The sequence below is a fragment of the Populus trichocarpa genome, chromosome 4 (genome assembly GCF_000002775.5).
Source record: "Populus trichocarpa isolate Nisqually-1 chromosome 4, P.trichocarpa_v4.1, whole genome shotgun sequence".
NCBI lineage: Eukaryota > Viridiplantae > Streptophyta > Magnoliopsida > Malpighiales > Salicaceae > Populus > Populus trichocarpa.
Window position 1 is genome coordinate 22,896,719 of NC_037288.2, and position 21,560 is coordinate 22,918,278.

General features: G+C 34.8%; 3 protein-coding genes across 3 annotated transcripts; 1 reads left to right on the forward strand and 2 right to left on the reverse strand.

Moving 5' to 3' along the window:
• Nucleotides 1-831: 831 nt before the first annotated feature.
• Nucleotides 832-1,594, reverse strand: LOC18098322 (uncharacterized). The gene has a single exon (XM_006384976.3). The coding sequence runs from the start codon at nucleotides 1,476-1,478 to the stop codon at nucleotides 951-953; it is 528 nt and encodes a 175-aa protein (XP_006385038.2). The 5' UTR covers nucleotides 1,479-1,594; the 3' UTR covers nucleotides 832-950.
• An 8,558-nt stretch (nucleotides 1,595-10,152) lies between these two features.
• LOC18098323 (stromal 70 kDa heat shock-related protein, chloroplastic) lies at nucleotides 10,153-14,228 on the forward strand. Its single transcript, XM_024599320.2, has 8 exons — nucleotides 10,153-10,872; nucleotides 11,397-11,649; nucleotides 11,831-11,910; nucleotides 11,997-12,139; nucleotides 12,225-12,323; nucleotides 12,460-12,649; nucleotides 12,811-13,209; nucleotides 13,466-14,228. Exons 1-8 carry the CDS (start codon nucleotides 10,318-10,320, stop codon nucleotides 13,862-13,864), a joined length of 2,118 nt encoding a protein of 705 aa, XP_024455088.2. The 5' UTR covers nucleotides 10,153-10,317; the 3' UTR covers nucleotides 13,865-14,228.
• Nucleotides 14,229-14,485: 257 nt separating this feature from the next.
• On the reverse strand, nucleotides 14,486-17,249 carry LOC18098324 (uncharacterized). Its single transcript, XM_024599321.2, has 2 exons — nucleotides 16,744-17,249; nucleotides 14,486-15,613 (listed from the first exon to the last, which is right to left on the reverse strand). Exons 1-2 carry the CDS (start codon nucleotides 16,964-16,966, stop codon nucleotides 14,790-14,792), a joined length of 1,047 nt encoding a protein of 348 aa, XP_024455089.1. The 5' UTR covers nucleotides 16,967-17,249; the 3' UTR covers nucleotides 14,486-14,789.
• Nucleotides 17,250-21,560: the final 4,311 nt, after the last annotated feature.

Genomic DNA, 21,560 nt, shown 5'->3' on the forward strand with positions numbered 1-21,560 from the left:
AATATAACTAGAAGAACCAGCAATAACAGCCTCCATTGCATACAAGCCAACAAAACAAATATTTTGAGAAAATGTGTCTATGTTGATATGAAACATGGCATTGATCACATACCAGACTAGAGAAATCTAACTAGAAGGACATTGTTCTTATGTGACACGACCTATCCAAAAATTTAGAAAACAGAGAACAAATGTGAGAGGGCAGAAGCCGCCTCTCAGGTAAAAAAGATGTCAATTTCATGGAAAAATTAGTACCAAAGCAATCTATCTTCAGCACAAGTTTGTAAACTACAAATCTTTACATACACCCTAAACATCCAGTTTTTAACATAAAACTCTGAGTTAATGTTTTCAATGTATGAGGCAAGGTCTAAACTAACCATGTCATAACCATTGAGGACAAATTTAAGTTGTAACAAGCCAATAACAAAACCAACTCGAATCCTTATCCATCAATTAATCAACAAAAATCTCCAGACTTTGGTGTTGTTGTAGTTCAACTAGCATTAGTTTCCCCCTCCTCCAAACCTCCCTTGTTGTCTAATGCACTAAAAACTAATCGACAAGCAATCCTAAAATCAGATTTCAATCGCTCCAATATTTAATAGTAACACAAGAACCAGATTCAGAGAAAACTAACTCAAGTCCTTATCCATCAATTAATCAACAAAAATCTCCTGACTTTGGAATTTTATAGCTCAGCTAGCATTGAGTTCCAACCTCCCTTGATATCAAATATCCTAAAAACTAATCAACAAGTCCTAAAATCAGATTTCAATCACTTCAATATTTAATAGTAACACAAAAACCACAATTTAGAGAAATCCATGATAACCAAAATGGCATGCTAGGTCCTCCAAATTTCTCCATGATCATTTAAGTTGAACAATACGTTATTCTACATCGCAATTCACCAAAAATAATTTTGATAGATAAGAAAGAAAACAAATTCATTCAAGTACCACAGTAGCTCCCAATGCTTTAAGTTTTTCAATAATGGGACCAGCCTCTTCTTTAGTAAGACCCTTCTTCAAAACCACAGGCACTTTCTCCACCAAGTCCTTGGCTTCCTTCAAACCCAAATCAGTAAAAGTCCTAACTTCCTTTATAACCTTGATCTTGGCCGCTGCATCAAACTTCTCCAACTTAATATCAAAGGCAGTCTTCTCAGCCGCCGCAGCTGTCTTCACATCCCCGGAGGCGGATCCAGGTGCAGCCGGGCCTGATAAAATGGCCCCAGAGACAGCAGGGCCATAACGACCAAGACCCATTTTATGTCTGAAGAGAATGGCATAGTCGTGCCTCTCGATCTTTGTTAGGTCAAGAAGCACGTCAGCAATGCGTTCAAGTTTCTGGGTTTGGGTTTCCGAGGAGGAGGAGGAGGAGGAGCGGGAGATGATGGTGATGGGTTTCGGTGTGAATGGGAGGAGTCGTCTTTTCAGTGTTTTAGAGGCAAGGTTTGTGGTTATGGAGCTCATCTTCTTCTTTTTTTATGGAAGAATTTATGGGTTTAGAGTGAAGGGGGAGGAGGAGGAGGGTTTTTCATGTTTTTTTTTTTTTAAAAGGAAATGGAGAGCTCACTGTAGTTAGGGTTGTAGGCGCTAGGCAGCATAAGAAGACAGGGTAGTTTAGGTATTCTCTTTTTATTTTATTTTTAAGGTTTTGTTAAGTATACGGAAAAGTGTTTGGAAATACTGATATTAAAAATAATTTTTAAAAAGTAAAAAAATATTATTTTTATGTATTTTGGTATGAAAAATACTTTAAAAAGTAACCGCAACCATACTCCTGAACAGTCCCTTAGAATTAGGATAAACCCGGGAAATGCCGGTTTGAAATTTCAATTCATTTTAATTTTATTTATAAAAAATAATTAAAATAATATTATTTTTAAAAAATAATAAGTTGGATTTTGATGTTTTAACTAGATTAAATAATTTTTTATTTTTTATTTTTTCTTCAACTCAAATATATTCAGGCTATGCATTGTGTACGGTTTCTCAAATATAATCCTTCAAAATAACATGTAAACAAATTAGTGAATTAAATTACATGAAATTACCTATAGATTTTTTAGTGAGATTATTTACAATGATTATGTATGTTTGTATTCATATTCATAAAATTGTCGTTAATAATTGTTTGAAAAACACCTATTTTAGTTCAAAAGATACTTTTCAAAACAGGATTTAAAATATTATGTAATTGAAAAAAAATACTTTATAATTTAAAGATAGAAAATCCCTAATGAATATAGAACTTTTTTTTAAAAAAATCATAATTTAAAAATTATATAGAAAGGTAACAAAATCTTCGTAGACAGTTGTTTTTCCCCATATATTAATACCCAGGCCTAGCTTAATAATAATAATAATAATAGATGATATATAACATAAAAAAGTATAAATTTATTTGATTAAATAAATAAATAAATTCTGGGATAAGATCTCATTATCACTTCCACCTCTTCTCTTGTAAATTCTTGCAATTTCCTGCAATTACAGCAATCGAAATTATAATTTTCACCAAATAAAACCCTAGAGAGCCAGATGAGTAGTTTGAGTAGATATCAAGAATCAGAGGCATTACCTCCTTGTGAGAATACGAGCTAGATGGACTGGCATCAGCAAGACTCAGCCTCCGTTCCCTCATCTCAAGCTGAAGCAAAAGATGCCTCGCAGATGCAAGAACAAAATGCCTGCCAATTGTGTAGATTTCATGGAATTTACATAGAAATCAAGCAGTCAAATCATTTTTGATGATATACAGAGGATTTAATTAAAGATCATTGCAGTACGTACTCCAGTGACATTCTCAATTTTGGCACTTCAGTGGTGTCATGTGGTTTGCTCCACTAGCACTGGCCTTGATGCCATGGAATCAAAAGACAGTAATGGGTTCATACTGCCATCACGTTCCTGTTTTACAGTAGGTTTTGCAACCATGGCAGCCATGAAGGGTACTTTCTCTTCTCAAGTTACTGCATGCATACCTCATTCCACGAGGCTTTTTCTCTTCTCAAGTATAATTGTGATCAGCATCTCATATCAAACAACGGTTCTGTTGTGCACTTCCATCTCCCAAATCCAAAGTTTTCAAAGAAAATCATAATCTCATTCGCATTATTAGGATTAGTGATGCAACCTGCCAGCCTTATCCATAATTAGACAAGGCCGGCAAAAGCTCACCTGTGATCACGATGGAGATGCTAATATATCATAGCATCCCAGGTATTCTAGGAAGCCAAGAAACTACGTACGTACAGCATGAATTATGATAGTGGAATTAAGTTTATCATCTAAAAGTGACTGAAGAATTTCAAGTAAAATCATTTGTATTTTGGTTTTGCAATGATCAGAAAACTAGATCCATAATGAGTAAGGATCAGACTGAAGCGAGATAATGGGATTTCAGAAATCAGACATGATGAATGCTTAAAATCCTAAAAAAAAAAAAACCTTGTTCTTCTGGTAAACTTGTTCAGAAGCCATACCATGCTGTTCATTCACAATCAAAAACCTCTCCTTTTTAATCTCTTCTGTAGATCAGCAGGTTGAAGAGTTGATGAACAATATGGGGAAAAACAACTGTCTACTTATCCTCCATCTTTAGGTTTTACATGGAGGGATGCTATGGATGCAATGGAACAGCTGCTTGTCTGACATGTAGATTTTGGATTTGTTCAGACAAGCTGCTCTTCTCATTTTTCTTCCCAATTCCTTGTTCATATTCTCTACCTTTTTCCAACATTATCACGGATCACCATTTTAGACTTCTCTAAAGCAACCAATTACAAACTGTTTGACATAAAACAGTCAAATTATGAGGAAATCAAAGTAAAAAATTTAGAATTTACCTGCTGCTGGGATGACAGAACACCAGACCTAAACCGATCTGGACACACTGGGAATCGAAATCCCACCTGCCAAAATGATTTCCTTTTTTTTAAGATTTCAAAAGCGTTTTCTAAAAAAATTAAAATATTTTTATTTTTTTATTTGCTTTAGATTATTATTTTTTAAGTGTTTTTATATCATTTTGATATATTAATATCATAAATAAATTTTAAATAATAAAAAAATAATATTATTTCGATGTATTTTTAAATGTAAAGTACTTTAAAAAAACAATCACTATCACCATACCAAACAGATAACACTGAGTATGTTTTAATGCGTTAATGTTATGTTTAAGATTATTTTTTTAAAAATAAATTTGGATTATAAAAGTATTATTTTGATATTTATTTAGGTGTTTGTATATAATTTTGAAATAATGATGCTGAAAATATTAAAAAGCAATTGAATATACAGATGCATTTTACAAAAACATACACTTTTATTGATTGTTCTAATAGATTTTATACTACGAAAAATAAAGAGTAGTTCACTCCCCTTATATTTACTCTAACGAAGGAAAGCAATACATTTTATCAAAAGATTCCACCGTAAAGGAAACCAAATCATTGCAATTTAACCATTATAGTTGATTTTATGATAATGCATGGAGCAGAGAGAGTCAATTTGATGCAAGAGTTTTTTAGAAAATAAATGTTTTCTTTAATTATTTTTATTTTTTTTAAAATATTTTTTTAATTTTTATTTTCATTTTCAGTATTAATAGGTTTTTATAGTTTTTTTTTTATAAAGAGTTGTAATAAATTTTTGAAAAATTGAGACTTTAATGAATAAAAATCATAGTTTACTAGGTCTAAACTTGTGTGGGTTTACAAATCCATGGTATAGCCCCAAAAAATTAGGTCTAAACTTGTGTGGGTTTACAAGGTCATGACCACACTCTTGTTCTCTCTTAAAAATAAAATTGGGTGAATGATACTTTGTTTGCCTTTTTTTTATATAGTATAATAAATAGTATGTTATCTATTTGGGAAAAAAAACATATTGTTTTCTAGTTCATCCTTTGGGATTCAAGTTTTTTTACCTTAAAAACTCAAATTTTAACTTGTTTTAACCTAAAAATACCTTAAAAACACCGTAGATAACTTATATAAAGCCCTTTACACCCTTTAAAAACCATTTAATCAATTTAAAAATAGTAAATCAAACAAAATTAAAATAAAATTTACAAGTCTTAATCTACTTTTTCTGACATATATAAAGGTAAAAACCATCCCGGTTGAACTCCTCTTTCTAAAACGAATAAGTTAACACCAAAATCGACCTTGGTCTATGACTAAAATATGGCAATCCAAAACACTCTCTCTCCTCTAACTTTTTTTTGATAACTTCTCTTTTTTATCTTAATTTCAAGGATTAAAACATGATAAAAATAAAAGTTTGGGACCAAAACTTAAGAAGCTAAATCAACAAGGACCAAAAATGTATAAATTAAAAATCCAAGGACTAAACCAAAGTTTTTCTAGCCTTTTATATAGTAAAAATGAAAAATGATTTTTGTAAAAAAAATTATTCGTGGTCTTTTAACTTTTAATTAAAACTTAAAGTTCAATTTCATAATATTTAACTTTAATTTAATGTTGTGATATTTTTTTTGACACTTCATATTTAAAGTGAAAAAAAATCTCCATACATAAAATCATGCTAAGATAATTTACAGTGATGAAATTATATAAAAAATCATGGATTTAAAAGGAAAAGTATTACGGATGCACTATAATGATCAATAACACATTTGTATTTGACAAGAAATAATGATATCTTCTAAAAAAACATAAAACATACATTTTAGGTAATAAAAAATAACAGAATTTTTATTTCACTTAAGTGACCTCACCTGATTCAATATAATTTGAGGTACAGGATTATCCATTCTTTTAAATTTTTTAAAATTCTTTATCGAAATTAGATCAGATATGTTTTTTAAACAACGGTACAAATATGTTAAAAATCATAAAATGATAAATAATCTAGCATCCATTCACTTCGATTATTAAATAATCAACATGATTTTGTCAAAATAGGTTTTGGTTCAAAACCAAAATTCTAGGATTAAAACCCCTCAAATCTTGTTATTAATGCAAATAAACTCTAGATTATTGACTAATCAAGTTGCTAGAATGGTTTTGTGAAAAGAATTGAACCAAAATTGATCCAAATAATAGGGCTAAAACAATATTCTTTTCAAGAACACAAAAAACACTCTTTAAAAACCCAGCAATACCCAGCACTGTCAAGCCCTAAAAGTTGGTATTTTGACCTCTAGAACATGCTTTCTTCATTCTAGCAAGTCACACTACCATAACCAAACATGTTTGAATAAAAAAAACTAAAAAATAACATCAGAATATCAAAAGCATGCAAGAGGTTCCAAACGCAGGTGATTCACTATTCACGACAGGTTATGAAATATTTGGACCGTTAGAGGCATTCACTACTCCGATAGATGGTAAGGGGGTTATATATCAGAGGAAGGCAGTGGAAGATCGGGATTCAGGGAAGGAATTCAAAATGATTTTTTGATTTAAGGTTTTTGAAAAACAACATTATATCTGGCTAGCTATTCAAAACTATCAACTTAAAACAACCTACAAATTTATGCAATTTGGATTCAAATTGTTTTTCTAAACCTTCAATAATACCCAACCAAAATGTAGAAACCAAGAAAATGCATCAGCCAACACATGAAAACATCACAAACGTTACCGCCATATTTGGAAAATTTGAAAACCATTTTATTTATCAAAATCAATCACAAACATATTGTCTTAACATCCAGTAACATCGACAATAGCTTCAAACAAGATTTAAACAATAACAATAACATTTTACGTACTAATTGAAACCAAAATCATAATCAATACGATATAAAAAAGTGCTTGAAAACATTGTTAAACATGCATAAACAAGCTAGAGATATGCCTCATGAACATCATCTACTAGACTAAGGGAAGTTTTTATACCTTCTAAGTTCTAACAATGGCTATTGCCTTTTTTTTTTCTTCCAAGCTTGCTACTTTCTCTCAAAATTGAGGAAATCTAGTGCTAGACTCTTAAACCTTTACACTTAGGGTTTCTTTTTCAATATTATTCAGTCCTCTTTCTCCCTCCTTCCTCCTTCCCCCCCTTTTGCCTTGATTTTATAGGGGGTGTTTATAGGGTTTCAAGCTAGGATTTTTATGGATTTAATCAAAGATTTATCCTCATTCATCAAAGCTGTACTCTTTAATCAAACTGGGAGAGTTTTGGGTATGTTTTACAATTATGAGCTTTGTACTTATGTTGGTTTTACAATGGTGGTTTTGCAACAAACTTTGTTTTGGAGATTTTGGTGGTTTTTCCAAACTTAGAGACCAAGAAGCTTATTTTTGGCATTTTGATCTTAAGAGAAACGTGATCAACTTTTGATAGGAACCCACTAAGAAAGCTTGAAGTGTGAACACATGAAAAAGATTAATGATTTTACAAAATGGATATCACAGTTATCAATGATTAAGTTATCCACTGTCGATGCTATATCGGAGCAATATCGATGTCATCGTTATTGAAGAACACCTAAAGTTAGTAGAGGGGTGCACACTTTTTGTTTAGATTCAACCTTACTCGATTTGAAGGTCTGTAGCTCCATATTCATTCATTTGAAAGTGTCAACTCGATCAGCCCATAATCCAAAAATGCAGTGATGACTAATCGGGGTCAAGATGTTGTGGAGTTCATTGAAGAAAATAAGATGTAAACATTTGATGTGAGTAGCTAATCTTTGTAGATATGGTGTTTCTCAGTTGGATGGTGGTGATTACAGCTCTTGAGGTGGTTGGAAACGCCACATTCATTCGCCTGAAGATGTCTACTTGATTAGCTAAAACCTCTAAAGAAAGAAGGTGAACAATAGTCGAACGATGCGTCATTTAATCCCTTCATTAAATTTAAGTGAAGCGTCGTTTAGGTTAAACTCTAAAAATTAAGGTTCTTAATTTGAGAATTGACAAACTTCAATTTAGTTCATGTTCTTCCAATTGCTTTTATTTGCACCTATAATTGCCTCCCAATTTCTTAATGTCATGCAATTTCACCCTTATCAAATTCAATTATCAACCTCAAAGTTGACCGCATGTTTCATTTTGATTCTTGGTTATGAAATTGTGCATTTTGACCTTTAATTAATCAACAAACTTCTAATTTCTTCAATTTAACCCCTGATTTGATCAATTTAAACCCCTGCATTCACATGCCTTTTCGGTTTGGTCATTGGTTTTGGATTTCTTCAATCAAGTCCTTAATTACTAATCAAACTTCAATATTAATGCAATTAAGCCCCTGATTTGACCAAATCGACTCTTTAAAATTGCAATTCGACCTCCAAACTTTAAATTTCTTCTTATTAAAGCATAAATTGACTTCAAAATCATTGTTTTCCTTACAATTAAGCCCTAAAAAAAAATTCAATTAAACCTTGAAAAATTCTAATTAAGTCCTTAAACACCCAATTTTGGATTTTCATCATTAAATTGAATTTTCCTTACCAATAGAGCCTTTATTAGTAAAAAATATGCTGTTAAATTCTCAAATTTAGATATTTTGATTCTCCACAACCAATCTTTGGCAATTCCTAGGCGTTCTAATATATATATATTGCTTTCCTCAACATATTTTTTCGTGATTTTCTTTGCATGTTTATGTGGGACTCCAAAATGAGTAACAACAATTAGCACATTAAATCGTAAAAAAATATATAAAAAAATTTAAGAAAAAAAAATCAAATTTTTAGAAAACATGATTTCAACCGCATTCCCAAATGCTCATTAAAACAAATACAAGAAATCTTACATATAAATGGTTTGAAACTACAGTTTGATCCTAAACTTTGAGAAAAAGATTGTAGATCCCATACCAACACCAACACCAACACCAACACCCAAACCTTTCCTAGAACTACAAGTATCAACATGAAAATCAACACTACAACTTTGCTATAATCACTAGCATCAGCTTGAAAATTAACACCACAACTTTTGTCATCCCTACCAATACCTATATTTGCAGATGAACCCTCACCAACACCACCATCATCAAAATCTAAATCTTCATTCTCAACAACTAATATAATTTTATCAGCATCTTTTTTCTGAAAAATATTTTCTTCCTACAGACCTACCAGTAACATTTGGTTTGCCTATATAACACTTATCTAGTTTCATTTGTAGAGGAGCAACATTAGGATCAACATCAACATAAAAGTAGATTTCTTCCTTTTCTTTACTTCACGCATATTTAATATTTACACCGTCAAGGCATCATCAATTATTTTATTACCCATGTAATCTCTTAGACTAAACCATGCAAGTCCATGTCATAAATTGTAAATAAACATGTCTATGTAAGGCATATAATATGTCAAAGAAGCAATTGTTCATAACATATGAAGCAACCCCTGACGTACAATAATGCTGGGCATTTTGTTTCCTGCATAATTGAACACTAATTAAATATTTTACAGTAAAAGAATACAAAATTAGGGTTATATGAACAATAAGATAAAATTTTAATTTGGGGATTCATTTAGGTTTTCAAGAAAACAATCCATATTGTTTTTGCACTTTCCTAAACTCCTTTGAGTTTTTGGATATTTTTAGTGAGTTTTTGTTTAGAAATTATAAGCTAACAGAGAGAAAGAATGGATTTGTGTTTTTTTTTTTTTTTGATTTACGTGGTGTGTCCAGGCCAGTTTACGCGCACCACGACTATTCCCCACGGCCCACTGGACATCCTGCAAGCCCAGGAGCAGGTAAGGCACCGCGGGGGTGACAGGCGTGCACATAGAGGGTCGAACCCGAAACGGGAGCGGAACAAGTCACACGATTGTGTTTATTGTTTGCTAGGGTTGTAGATATAAAATAAATATATATATAGGCATAGTAATTTTCTCTTAGTTTAATCGAGTTAATAGAATTTTATTAAATAATATTTTTCTAGTTTAACTTAAAATTTAAAATAAAATTAATTTTTAAATCATAAATCTCTCAAATCAGACCATAGTTTTCAAATCTAAAGCATTTTGATGCGTGAACGCAGTATCTATTATCTATCATGAAGAAACCATGAACCACCTCGATGATTCCATCCGGGCAGGGCAGGCAGGTCCACCCAATTTCAACGACCATCATCCCTGCCCTTGAACACACAAACGGGCAGCCCTAGATCATTCCAGAACATGCCACGTGTCAGCACACGAAACCCTCGTTCACCTTCTCTATAAGCCCAAAACCCTTTCTCATCGTTCTCTTATCTTCTTCTTCTACACAGAATCACCTCACCTCACACAAAGCCACGCTCCAGTTCCTTAGGCTTTTGTCTCTCTACATCTCTATTTCTTTGTTTCTGGGGTTATAAGCAGACAACAATGGCTTCCTCAGCTGCCCAGATTCATGGTCTTGGTGTTGGTGGTGGGATTGGTAGCACATCTTCAAGAAAACCCACCTTTTCTTTTGCACCAAGATCAGTGTTTTTTGGCCAAAACCTTAGAAAAACCACAGTTACGTTCTTAAAACATACGAATAACACTTCAAGAAGAAGGTATAGTACCGGGCCGGTTAGGATAGTGAATGAGAAAGTTGTAGGGATTGATCTGGGGACAACCAATTCGGCGGTGGCGGCGATGGAAGGAGGGAAACCCACGATAGTTACAAACGCGGAGGGGCAGAGGACTACCCCATCTGTTGTGGCGTATACAAAAAATGGGGATAGGCTTGTGGGGCAGATTGCCAAAAGGCAAGCGGTGGTGAACCCTGAGAATACCTTCTTTTCGGTGAAGAGGTTTATTGGGAGGAAGATGAGTGAAGTAGATGAAGAGTCTAAACAGGTTTCGTATAAGGTTGTGAGGGATGAGAATGGAAATGTAAAATTGGAGTGTCCTGCTATTGGGAAACAGTTTGCTGCTGAAGAGATTTCAGCTCAGGTATATTGAGACTGCTTCTTTTGACCTTTTTTGTCTGTGTCTTGGTTGCTGCCTAGTGATGTTATTGGATTTGGAATTATGGGTCTGCTGTTTTTCCTAATTACTTAGAGTGGTGAGGTTTTATGTTGAATAATTGGTGTTTAAGAATGTTTCTTTGACGAGCATGAGTTATCTATGGATTTGGAATTATTTTTCATTTGCTATTTGATTTGGGATTTTGGATAATAGGGTGTTTTTGTGTTGGGGCAAGCCTCTTAGTACATGCTGGATGCTTCACTGTTTAATTACATGAGTTATCTACTTTGTACTCATGTTGCATGCTATGTTGGTGTTATGGTTTCGTCTAGCTTAAACGTTTGGTCCTTTTTTCTTATGGGGAAGTACAATGAAATAAAACTTCAATCTTGATGTTTTATGGTTTAGTTTTTGGATAATGAGCTCATTGCTCAAGTATTGTCTTTCCACTTTGTACTTGTTGGTCATTTCAAATTTCTTATGTTGTCTTTTTAATTATGTAAATTTAGGTTTTGAGGAAACTTGTGGATGATGCTTCAAAATTCTTGAATGACAAAGTGACCAAAGCAGTTGTTACTGTGCCTGCGTACTTCAATGATTCCCAAAGGACAGCCACAAAGGATGCTGGTCGCATTGCTGGGTTGGAAGTTCTTCGAATCATCAATGAACCTACTGCTGCATCGTTAGCATATGGATTTGAAAGGAAGAGCAACGAAACCATCCTAGTATTTGACCTTGGTGGTGGTACTTTTGATGTTTCAGGTATCTTATTGTTGTGGGTCGTTGACTGCCATTAGTTTTACTTTGTGCTTTTTGGCAAAAGCATAAGTGTTGTGTTCTTATCATAATTGAAAATTAAAAGAGTACAAAAACAATTTTTCTTTTTTGTCTCTATCAAAGGAAAATAGAAAACGCGCACTGAATCTCCATTATATTTATGCAGTGCTTGAGGTTGGTGATGGAGTGTTTGAAGTTCTTTCTACTTCAGGAGATACACATTTGGGGGGTGATGATTTCGACAAGGTTGGACCTGCTCTTCTTTATTTTAAGTTCATTATGCTTTTGTGGATTTAGTTCAAGGGAAATTCATTGCGATCTTTTCTATGTAGAGAGTTGTTGATTGGCTTGCTGGTAGCTTTAAAAGAGACGAAGGTATTGATCTTTTGAAGGATAAACAAGCACTTCAGCGGCTAACTGAGACAGCCGAGAAAGCTAAGATGGAGCTGTCTTCTTTGACCCAGACAAACATCAGGTACTTCTATTTTGCATGTTGTCTGCTCTCTCTTTCTCTGATTTACCTTCAATTTCATCTGGTAAAAGTTTCTCTTCTTCTGCAGTTTACCTTTCATCACTGCTACTGCAGATGGCCCCAAGCACATTGAGACCACCCTGACAAGGGCCAAGTTCGAGGAATTATGTTCTGATCTGCTTGACAGGTATTTTATTTAGTACACTTTACTTTATGTGCATCCAGCCATCATCTGCATTTTTGTCTTTGCTTTCAAACTCTGGTGGCGAGAGCTTATGACTGTAACTAACATACTAAGCAACTGATTTTGTACTTTCCACCAGGCTTAAAACTCCAGTTGAGAATTCCTTGAGGGATGCCAAACTGTCCTTTAAGGATCTAGATGAAGTGATCCTTGTTGGTGGATCAACACGTATTCCAGCTGTACAGGAGCTTGTAAAGAAGTTGACTGGAAAAGACCCCAATGTCACTGTCAATCCAGATGAAGTTGTTGCCCTTGGTGCTGCAGTTCAGGTGAGGCTACTTCCCTACTCTTAACAAGGACATGCTGTTCATTTAAAATTACTGTCAACTACACAGTTAAAAAAGACAACATATATTCCCATTTGGCAATGTCTCTGTAGTTATATGATATAATTTCTTGTGAACTAATCTTTGTTCTTGTTTGACTCTAGGCTGGTGTCTTGGCTGGAGATGTCAGTGACATCGTGCTGCTGGATGTGTCTCCGTTATCTCTTGGTCTGGAGACTCTAGGAGGGGTTATGACAAAAATCATCCCAAGAAACACTACTCTTCCAACCTCCAAATCAGAGGTGTTCTCAACTGCTGCTGATGGACAGACAAGTGTAGAAATTAATGTTCTCCAGGGTGAAAGAGAGTTTGTGAGGGACAACAAATCTCTTGGCAGCTTCCGCCTAGATGGTATCCCACCAGCTCCACGAGGAGTTCCTCAAATCGAAGTGAAATTTGATATTGATGCCAATGGTATTCTCTCCGTCGCTGCTATTGACAAGGGCACAGGGAAGAAGCAAGACATCACCATTACTGGTGCTAGCACCTTACCCAGTGATGAGGTATGTTTGATACTGCATTAACGTGATGCATATAAGCTTCTGGTTAAAGTAGTCATTTCATGTTTTGAGCTGCAGTGCTTGCTTGCTCTTTAAAATAGGATTTTCATGTTTTAATGTGCGTGCTAGATCGAAGTGCTATGATACTCTTGCTTATAGGATAGGTTCATCAACTACAAGCTAATTAATTGACCTTCTTAGAGCTGATCAATTGCTCTCATGGTAGAATAATGTTTATTGACCTGTGGATTTTATGCAGGTTGGGAGGATGGTCAGCGAAGCTGAGAAGTTTGCAAAGGAGGACAAGGAGAAGAGAGATGCCATTGACACAAAGAACCAGGCCGATTCTGTTGTCTACCAGACCGAGAAGCAGCTTAAAGAGCTAGGGGAGAAGGTTCCAGCCCCTGTCAAGGAGAAGGTTGAGGCAAAACTCCAAGAGCTCAAGGATGCAGTTGCAGGTGGATCAACTCAAGGGATGAAGGATGCCATGGCTGCCCTTAATCAAGAAGTCATGCAACTTGGCCAGTCCCTTTACAATCAGCCAGGTGCAGCGCCCGGCGCTGGCCCTGCCCCTGGCAGTGAAGCTGGACCCTCAGATTCATCAAACAAGGGACCTGACGGGGATGTCATCGATGCAGATTTCACAGATAGCAAATGAGATGGAGAAACTGTTGGCTGGTTTTTCCCTTCTATACCATGAAAATGTGTATAAGAAATTGATTTTGTAGGGATTGGGTCTGGTATTAAGTTGGGTCAAAGTTTCCGGACATTTTTGCTCTTTCCAAGTGAGAATCAGGAGTATAGAGTATTAAACACCAACCACCACCTTTTAACAGCTAAAATTTTGGATGTATAAGCCTTGCACGTTGCTTATTGCTTGCTTAGATTTAGTGTAACAAACTGTTGGTGTACAAGTTTCTATGTGCATGCCTATGTTCTGGGTTCAGATCTGGTCAGAGTTTATGGCTGACACTGTTACTTGATTTTTGCTGCTTCCATGGAAATATATACTCCATTGAGGATTTCTTGCTTGTAAAAATATATTCCTACAATTGTTCATGCTCCGAACCTTTTTAGATTTTACTGTTCCGGATTATATAATGAGATTGCTTTTCCTACAATTTCTTGCAAGAAATTTATATGCTCACCAGCTCTCCTGCAGTCTCCTGCTTCTTTCGACGGCCAGGATGCTTCAAGTTCGCATGAATTTAATTACTTTTCAGTAGAGCACTCTAATGGAATTGAAAGAAAAAGTAAATTAATTTACTCGCACACAGCATTAGCATCAAGTGTATGAACTAAATCATCCTTTGATTTAAAGTATAAGATCACAAGTTCTGCTAGGTTACTTTGGAATGTACAATAGAACATCCTTTACATGTATCTATAACTTCGTTTTCTGAAAATATTCTGGAATTTCTTCACATATACAACACCAAAATAAAAGGTAAGCATGGACTGTTCTTACCATTTGAGAGAAAACAAAAAAGAGTATAAAATAAAGAAAGAAAATGTCTTCTGTACCATCTTTGAGCCCAAACAGCAAGTCATAAGAGCATACCTGATCTTTTCTGTCAGATGCTCTACTCCACATTTCCATTGCTGGGGCTCTGAGGAAGACTGACTGAAATATCAGCTGTACTCAACCCATAAGAAGAGTAGTCGTCATAGTACCCATATTTGCTGGAGTTTCCACTCCCTAAATTGTGTCTACTAGAGTAGTATTGGTTGAGGCCAATACCAGTAGGAGCCCTCCCAAAGTCTGGCCGTCCCGGTGGCAAAGATGGTGATAGCCTGTGAAGGTCGTGAGGTGATCTAGAAGGTTGGTAACCATGTGGATTATGTTGCTGGTGGTGGGGATGGTAATGGTGCTGGTGCTGGTGCTGGTAGAGGTGGTGGTTGTTTAGGTTGTTGCTATGGTGGTGGGCGGTGTTTAGATTGCATAGACTCGGAGAGCTATGGACTCTAGTCATTGGGTTTCTACTAACATGATAGCTATTCATGAAGGTTGGTTCATTGGGCACAGAATCAACAGTGTTGCTTTCTGGAGATGTACTTTTCGGAGAGGAGCTAGCAGAGAGGCTGAAGGAGGGATGATTTGCATTGATAGGGGAAAGTCTAAAATTGGCAGTTGTACGAACCATACCATTAACAGCCTCCACATAATGTTGTTCTGGTGCACTGGGATCCATGGGAGTAGATTTTTCTATTGCAGCAGGATTTGAAGGGAACAAGAAGGCTCGTAGCTTTGGAGTTCCTTCACTTTCATGACGGTCATATTCATCAAGCATATGCTTCAGATCCTCATTGGTTCTTACAGACACCAAAACGTCAAGTTCTTCAGGTATAACCTGATACTTCAGGACCATGTCTCCTTCAAACTCCGCGCTAAGCTTCTTCTTAAGCTCTGCACATCACAAACAGGACCATATAAAAGAGTTCCATATGGTCTCTGAGATAAAGCAGAAGAGCATGCAAAAGAAGTCACCGTCGCTAACAGCGCATGAGCAACCATTGCAAGAGAAAAAATAAGAAAAACAAGAGCTGTGCTCCATAGCTATCACCATCACAATCCTACTAGTTGATCAAACAAGTTTTGTCGTACAGATCTATATAGCTCATCGAACAAGCCGACCTAGGCAATTAATTCATATCATGTATGTATATAAGCTTAATCTAGCACCTAAAGATTGAGCTTATATCTTTCTTTTTCACGAAAATTGACGAAAACCCTTTTTAGTTTGATCTTTAACACACGACATAGAGCTCAGGATTTACACAGCTTCCAAATTCAATCGCCTTTCTTGCCATTCTCAGCTACTACATAACAGTTAACGTTCAAACAAATTCTTCGCATAAGGAGATGTCAAAACATAAAATTTTGTCAGTTCAAATATCTGACTCAAAACAATAATTTATCCTTTATCAAATTTTTTTTTAGATTAACGTAGGTGTCAGGACCAGCTTACGCGTATTTCAACTAATCACACGGATCCTGAAGTTAACGATCATGTAAGCCTCCTGTGGCCCTGAGATTTGTAGGACTCGAACTAGTGATCCTTAGAGCGCAAACCCAGAGTCTGATCAGTTGAACTACACCCTCCAGTAGCCTTTACCAAATATTATTCTTATAGTTATTAAACCTGGTTGAACCTCAACTGATTTTTTTATTTTGAATCATAAAATCAATAACTGGAATAATAAACATTAGATCAATTTCAAGAAATATTTATTTTAAAAGATTTTGTTCAAAACTTTTATTCAAAATAACATTATTTATGTTTTGTTTTTTAAAAAACTAAATAATATAGACTGCTGTCAAGCCAAGCCGTTATAATAACTATATTATCAAGTTATATAATTTATTATATAGACTTAGATCATCTCATCCTAACAAAAATAATAATAAAGAAATAAATAAAATTGCATGATTAATTACTTAAGTTTTTTTTTAATATTTATTTTTTTATAAGCACACCAATAAAAAATAATCTGTTTTAGAAAATAATTACGGGCATAAAAAAAAAAGTAGGAAACCTGTGAAGTTGATGTCGCGAGGAATGGCAATGACACGTGTCTCACCGCCAACGTACTTGAGGTGGCCATCAACGGCTCTCGGCATGATTTTCCCGCCATAGCTACACAAGAGCTTCACTCTGTTCTTCGGAGACGATGTAGCAGCAACAGCGGAAGCTTCATCGGCCATATCTTTCATCATTGCCACCGAGTTCACAGCTCGCTTTTGCAACTCAGTAATCATAAAAATCGAAACTCGTCGTCCCGATTCGATTTAACTCAATTCCTTCTGAATCTACAACCAGCAACAAATTATATATAAAAAAAACCATAAACAATTTTTTTTTACGAGATAAAGAAAAAGAAAGAAATGACGAGAATTTTTTTTCTTCTGATTTTCTGGTTCTTTATCTTATTTTTTTTTCCTTTTATTTTTGAAAGGACGAGAGCAGACTATTTTCTCCATTTTTTATGCCGTTTCTCTGGGGTTTTTTTGGATTTTTATTTCTCAGGTTACCAATACGCCCTTCTATTGGTTTTTCTCTTTTCCCTTTATAGAATTTTGATGATTTGCGTTAAATTTGCTTTTCAAGTGTATTTATATTGTTTTTTTCCAAAAATAAATTAAATTAATAATTTTTAAGTTTTTTGATATTTTTAATAAAATTAATAATGGGTATTAAGGTCGAATAATGTTTTTTTTTTAAAAAAAAACATTAACAACTAACAAATAGTATCTATATTATTCTTAAAAATGAAAAAAAAAAAAAGTGGAAGAAATTGGTTCAAAAGGACAATAACGTAACTTCACAAAACCCAGATTACCAGGAGAGGTTACGTCAATGGCTTGGGACGAACACGTCCTCTCATCGGTTACCTTTGTCGGAATTTAGTAAATCCCAAACTGTAGGGAACGTGTCGAGCAAATATAGACTTAACAGTTTCAGATGGGGTCCACAAACCAGCGTGTCTGATTCTGGGCCTCCTTTAAGGCACGTGAGTGGGTTCCAAAGGCCTTATTTCTCTGGTGACGTGGCACAAGAAGTCGGGAGAGGGTGTAAAGCGGGAGAAAATAGGGACAAGAGCTACTGGCACCCATCAGCCGCTTCGCTCAGCTGGCACAGCCACCAATGCATGAAGATGTGGATTTTCCTTCGTTATCATCCTTTTATTTTTGGCTCTAATATATTTCTAACACAACTATTTTTAATTATTCTTAATTTTTAAGTAACACTTAATTATCAAATACTTTTTTAAAAAGAAAATAGATTTAAACTAGTTTATATGTTTGCGCTATGTTGTTAGTCAGATTAATTTTTTTTAAACAAATAAAAAATATCTATGTTATAAAAAATTATTTGATATTTTAATTAAAGTCGATCCGGTGGATTAACCTTAAAACCTTCTAATTTAACTCCATGTCTAGCCTGAGTTTAAAATTAAACTGTATAGAAATTGCATCGATATGACCTAATAGACTCGGCTGGTTCAAAGGCATCTCGCTTGACCGGTAAAAAAAGTTTGAGGATGAGATTGAGAAAAAAAGATGAAATTAACATAAAAACCCTTATGACACAACTTCTTACCTAACTTGGATTTAGAATCAAACCTTATAGGAGTTTTATTGATGTGACCTAACCGATATGACCGGTTCAAAAGTAACTTGGCTGACTGGTAAAAAGAATCCAAGGAAGAAATTGAGAAAAAAAAGATGAAATTGAAAAAATAAAAATTTATCTTGACTCGACTTCTTGATTAGTTCGAGACTCCTTGATTAGTTCGAGTTTAAAATTAAACCATGTGAGAGTTACCCTGACATGATCTAGTTGATTTGGTTAGTTTAAAAACAACTCGATAATTGTTAAAAAAAATTAGAGGATGAAATTGAAAAAAATATACAAAATAAAAAAAATAAAAAAAGAGAATGAAAAAAAAATATCGGAGGTTGAATTGAAAAAGAAAAGAAAAGAAAATAAGCTTCATTATTTATATGAACAATAAAGCTATATAATGATTCCCAATTATTTTAGTGTTAAGTAAATTGAAGGGAGACTTTGACGAGGACATCAGCCTCGAGAAATGGTTCACACATTCATATGATCTATGATGATGGAGGATAGCCCAACTCTTGTGTTCTTGGATTTTATTTGAGTTTATTTATTTCTTAGAAAACTCAGCATATACTGTCAAACTTAGAAAATACATTTTAGGTCTCCAAACCAAGCTCCCTTAGCCCCAACAAATCACATTATCATGAACAAATAGGTTTGAATTAAAATCATTAACAAATAAACTCGAATCATCAAGAACATGTATAAGATTTCAACTTCCAATATTGTAGCTCTATTATCAGCAAACAAAAATATCAAAACTCAATCCAAAACTTACTCTTTAAACATTTTGAGACCCAAATTAAACTGAGGAATGAAGAAAATGCATTAATAATCTAGAAAAAAGCCACCAAACATATACTGCTACCTTTGACAGATTCCAAAACTACTATCCTTATCAAAACCAAACATACAAGCACCTTTTAAACATCTTAACAACATTAACAACAACTTTAAAATAAGATTAATTAAAATAACATTTTCATTCATGAATCCACATAAATGCTAAAACACAAAATAATACCAAAAAGATTAAAAAACATCATTAAACATTGAAAAAGCATGAATGGGCAGGCAACATGGACTCCACCCTTGAGGTTTCACATGGTTATATCTTTTCCAAGCTTGCTGGCTATAGGCTATTACTTCCCTTCCTTCTTTTCTTTTAACTCTTTATTCTTTTCAAAGCTTGCTAAATCGTCTATGTTAGGTCTTTGAACCTTCACACTACAGTCTTTTTATAGAGTGTATCCTCACATTTCTCTCTCTTCCCCATCTTTATTTTTCTTTGATTTCTAAGGGTATTTATAGGGTTTTTCAAGGTTTTTTGGTGGATTCCCTAAAAAATTAATCAAAGCTCAGTCCTTTAATCAAAACGGGAGAGCTCTAGACAAATGTTAATGACTTGAACCTTGTCTTTCAATGGTTTTTAGGGATGATGGTTTTGCCTAAGTGGTTTTCTCTTTCTTGAAGACAAAGGCATGCATTTCTCACCTTTTGATCTCGAATGAAAGATTTATGGCCCTTGACAAGAACCTTTTGGAATTTTTTTAAGTGTGAACATATGAAAAGGTTAGGTGGTTTTGCACAAATGAGCATCTCAGTCAAGGCTAATTGAGTTGGCCATTTTTGAGGCTTTATATGAGAAACTCTAATGTAAACATCATCGGAGACCACCTGAACTTGGTAGAGGACATGCACACCTTTTGTCATAACTCAATTTTTGACCATTTTATTTTAATTATTATTATTATTTTATTTACTGAAAAGGATAAAAAAATGATGATGATGATAAAAAAATAATAATGATAAAAAAACAAGTAAAATGAGATAAATAAAGAATGAATTAAAATTTGGGTTAAGGGCAACATGATTAGAAGTTTTGGGGTTTAATTAAACTTTGAAATTAATCTAATTAAGCTTGGAATTAATTTAATTAATCCAATTAAGGGTTTAATTGGAGAATTGATAAGTTTTGAGACTTAATTGAGCTTGGAATTAATTTAATTAATCCAATCAAGGGTTTAATTGGAGAATTGATAAGTTTTAGACTTAATTGGACTTTGGATTTAATTAAATTAATGAAATCAGGGACTTAATTGAAGAAATAGCAAAGTTTGGGGTTAATTGGGGATACGATTGCAGAAGATTAAAGTACAAGGACTAACTTGTAAAAGGCGCCGAAATGCAGGGAAAATTACTGTTTAAACTAGGGGTTTAATTATAAAATTTTCGAAACTTCATGGGTCAAAGTGAAAATGGCCACTGTTTATCTCCACACGGCGTCGTTTTGAGGATGCTGTTCATCTTCTTCTCCTTTAAACCAGTGACCGTTTCTGCAGTAATGGAGGGAGGAACGTTGCAGCAGTAATCGTCGTCCGTTGGCTTCAGTTATGGGCGCCTTAATGGTGGCCGACCGTTAGCCTACCGCCCGTTACCACCCGTCGAGCCCTATATAAACCGAGCAGCACCGAGAGCAGAGGCTGGTTGGTGGGGAGAGAGGGAGAGAGGGGGACGAACGAAATCGAAAAGAAGAGAAACACAAGCAAAGCACACAATTCTTAGGTGCATCTCCAGAACTCCCATACCAGAAATAGGCTGCCCTCGCCAGTTCTGACTTAAGAACCGAGGAGAAAATAATCAAACTTTCGTTCCTCTGTTTCTTCTCAAGGAAACAGAGGAGGTAAAAAAAACAAAGCAACGAAGGGGGGAATCACAGAACCTGGGGAACTAACACAGAAAAACAGAGGAAAAATAAAACCCAAGAGAGAGCACGAACCAAACAAAGATACACAGAGAGAGAGGGAGAGAATCCTGAGAGCAGAAGAAAGCAAGAGATAAAGCGGAAGAAGGGAGAGGACGTTGCTCGGCCAGATCGTCACCAGAGTTTCCATCTTCGGTCTTCAAGGTGCAGGTCAGTAGCACAGAGGACGTTGCTCGGCCAGGTCGTCACCAGAGTTTTCATCTTCGGTCTTCAAGGTGCAGGTCAGTAACACTCTTTTTCCCTCATCTTTCCTTTTTAATTACACTAGCACTGTTGCCAGCATGCGTGAGTAATTCACGCGTGCTTCTTCTTCTTTTGCCCAGCCGGGCCGGCTGGGTCTAGCCCAGCCCATGTGGGCTGAGCTGGGCCCAGCCCAAAAAGATAAAAAATAAAAAAAACAGAAAAGTAGAAAAGGTAGAAAAAAAATAAAAAATGTGTATGCATGAATAAAAATAATGTAAATT

What these genes read in the sequence shown, in the direction of transcription:
- LOC18098323 (XM_024599320.2), top strand. Translation starts at nt 10,318, where the DNA reads ATGGCTTCCTCAGCTGCCCAGATTCATGGTCTTGGTGTTGGTGGTGGG. An exon ending in CTGAAGAGATTTCAGCTCAG is followed by an intron (nt 10,873 to 11,396) that starts GTATATTGAGAC and finishes ATGTAAATTTAG; the next exon opens with GTTTTGAGGAAACTTGTGGA. An exon ending in CCCTTGGTGCTGCAGTTCAG is followed by an intron (nt 12,650 to 12,810) that starts GTGAGGCTACTT and finishes GTTTGACTCTAG; the next exon opens with GCTGGTGTCTTGGCTGGAGA.
- LOC18098324 (XM_024599321.2), bottom strand. Translation starts at nt 16,966, where the DNA reads ATGATTACTGAGTTGCAAAAGCGAGCTGTGAACTCGGTGGCAATGATG. An exon ending in TCGCGACATCAACTTCACAG is followed by an intron (nt 15,614 to 16,743) that starts GTTTCCTACTTT and finishes TGTGATGTGCAG; the next exon opens with AGCTTAAGAAGAAGCTTAGC.
- LOC18098322 (XM_006384976.3), bottom strand. Translation starts at nt 1,478, where the DNA reads ATGAGCTCCATAACCACAAACCTTGCCTCTAAAACACTGAAAAGACGA.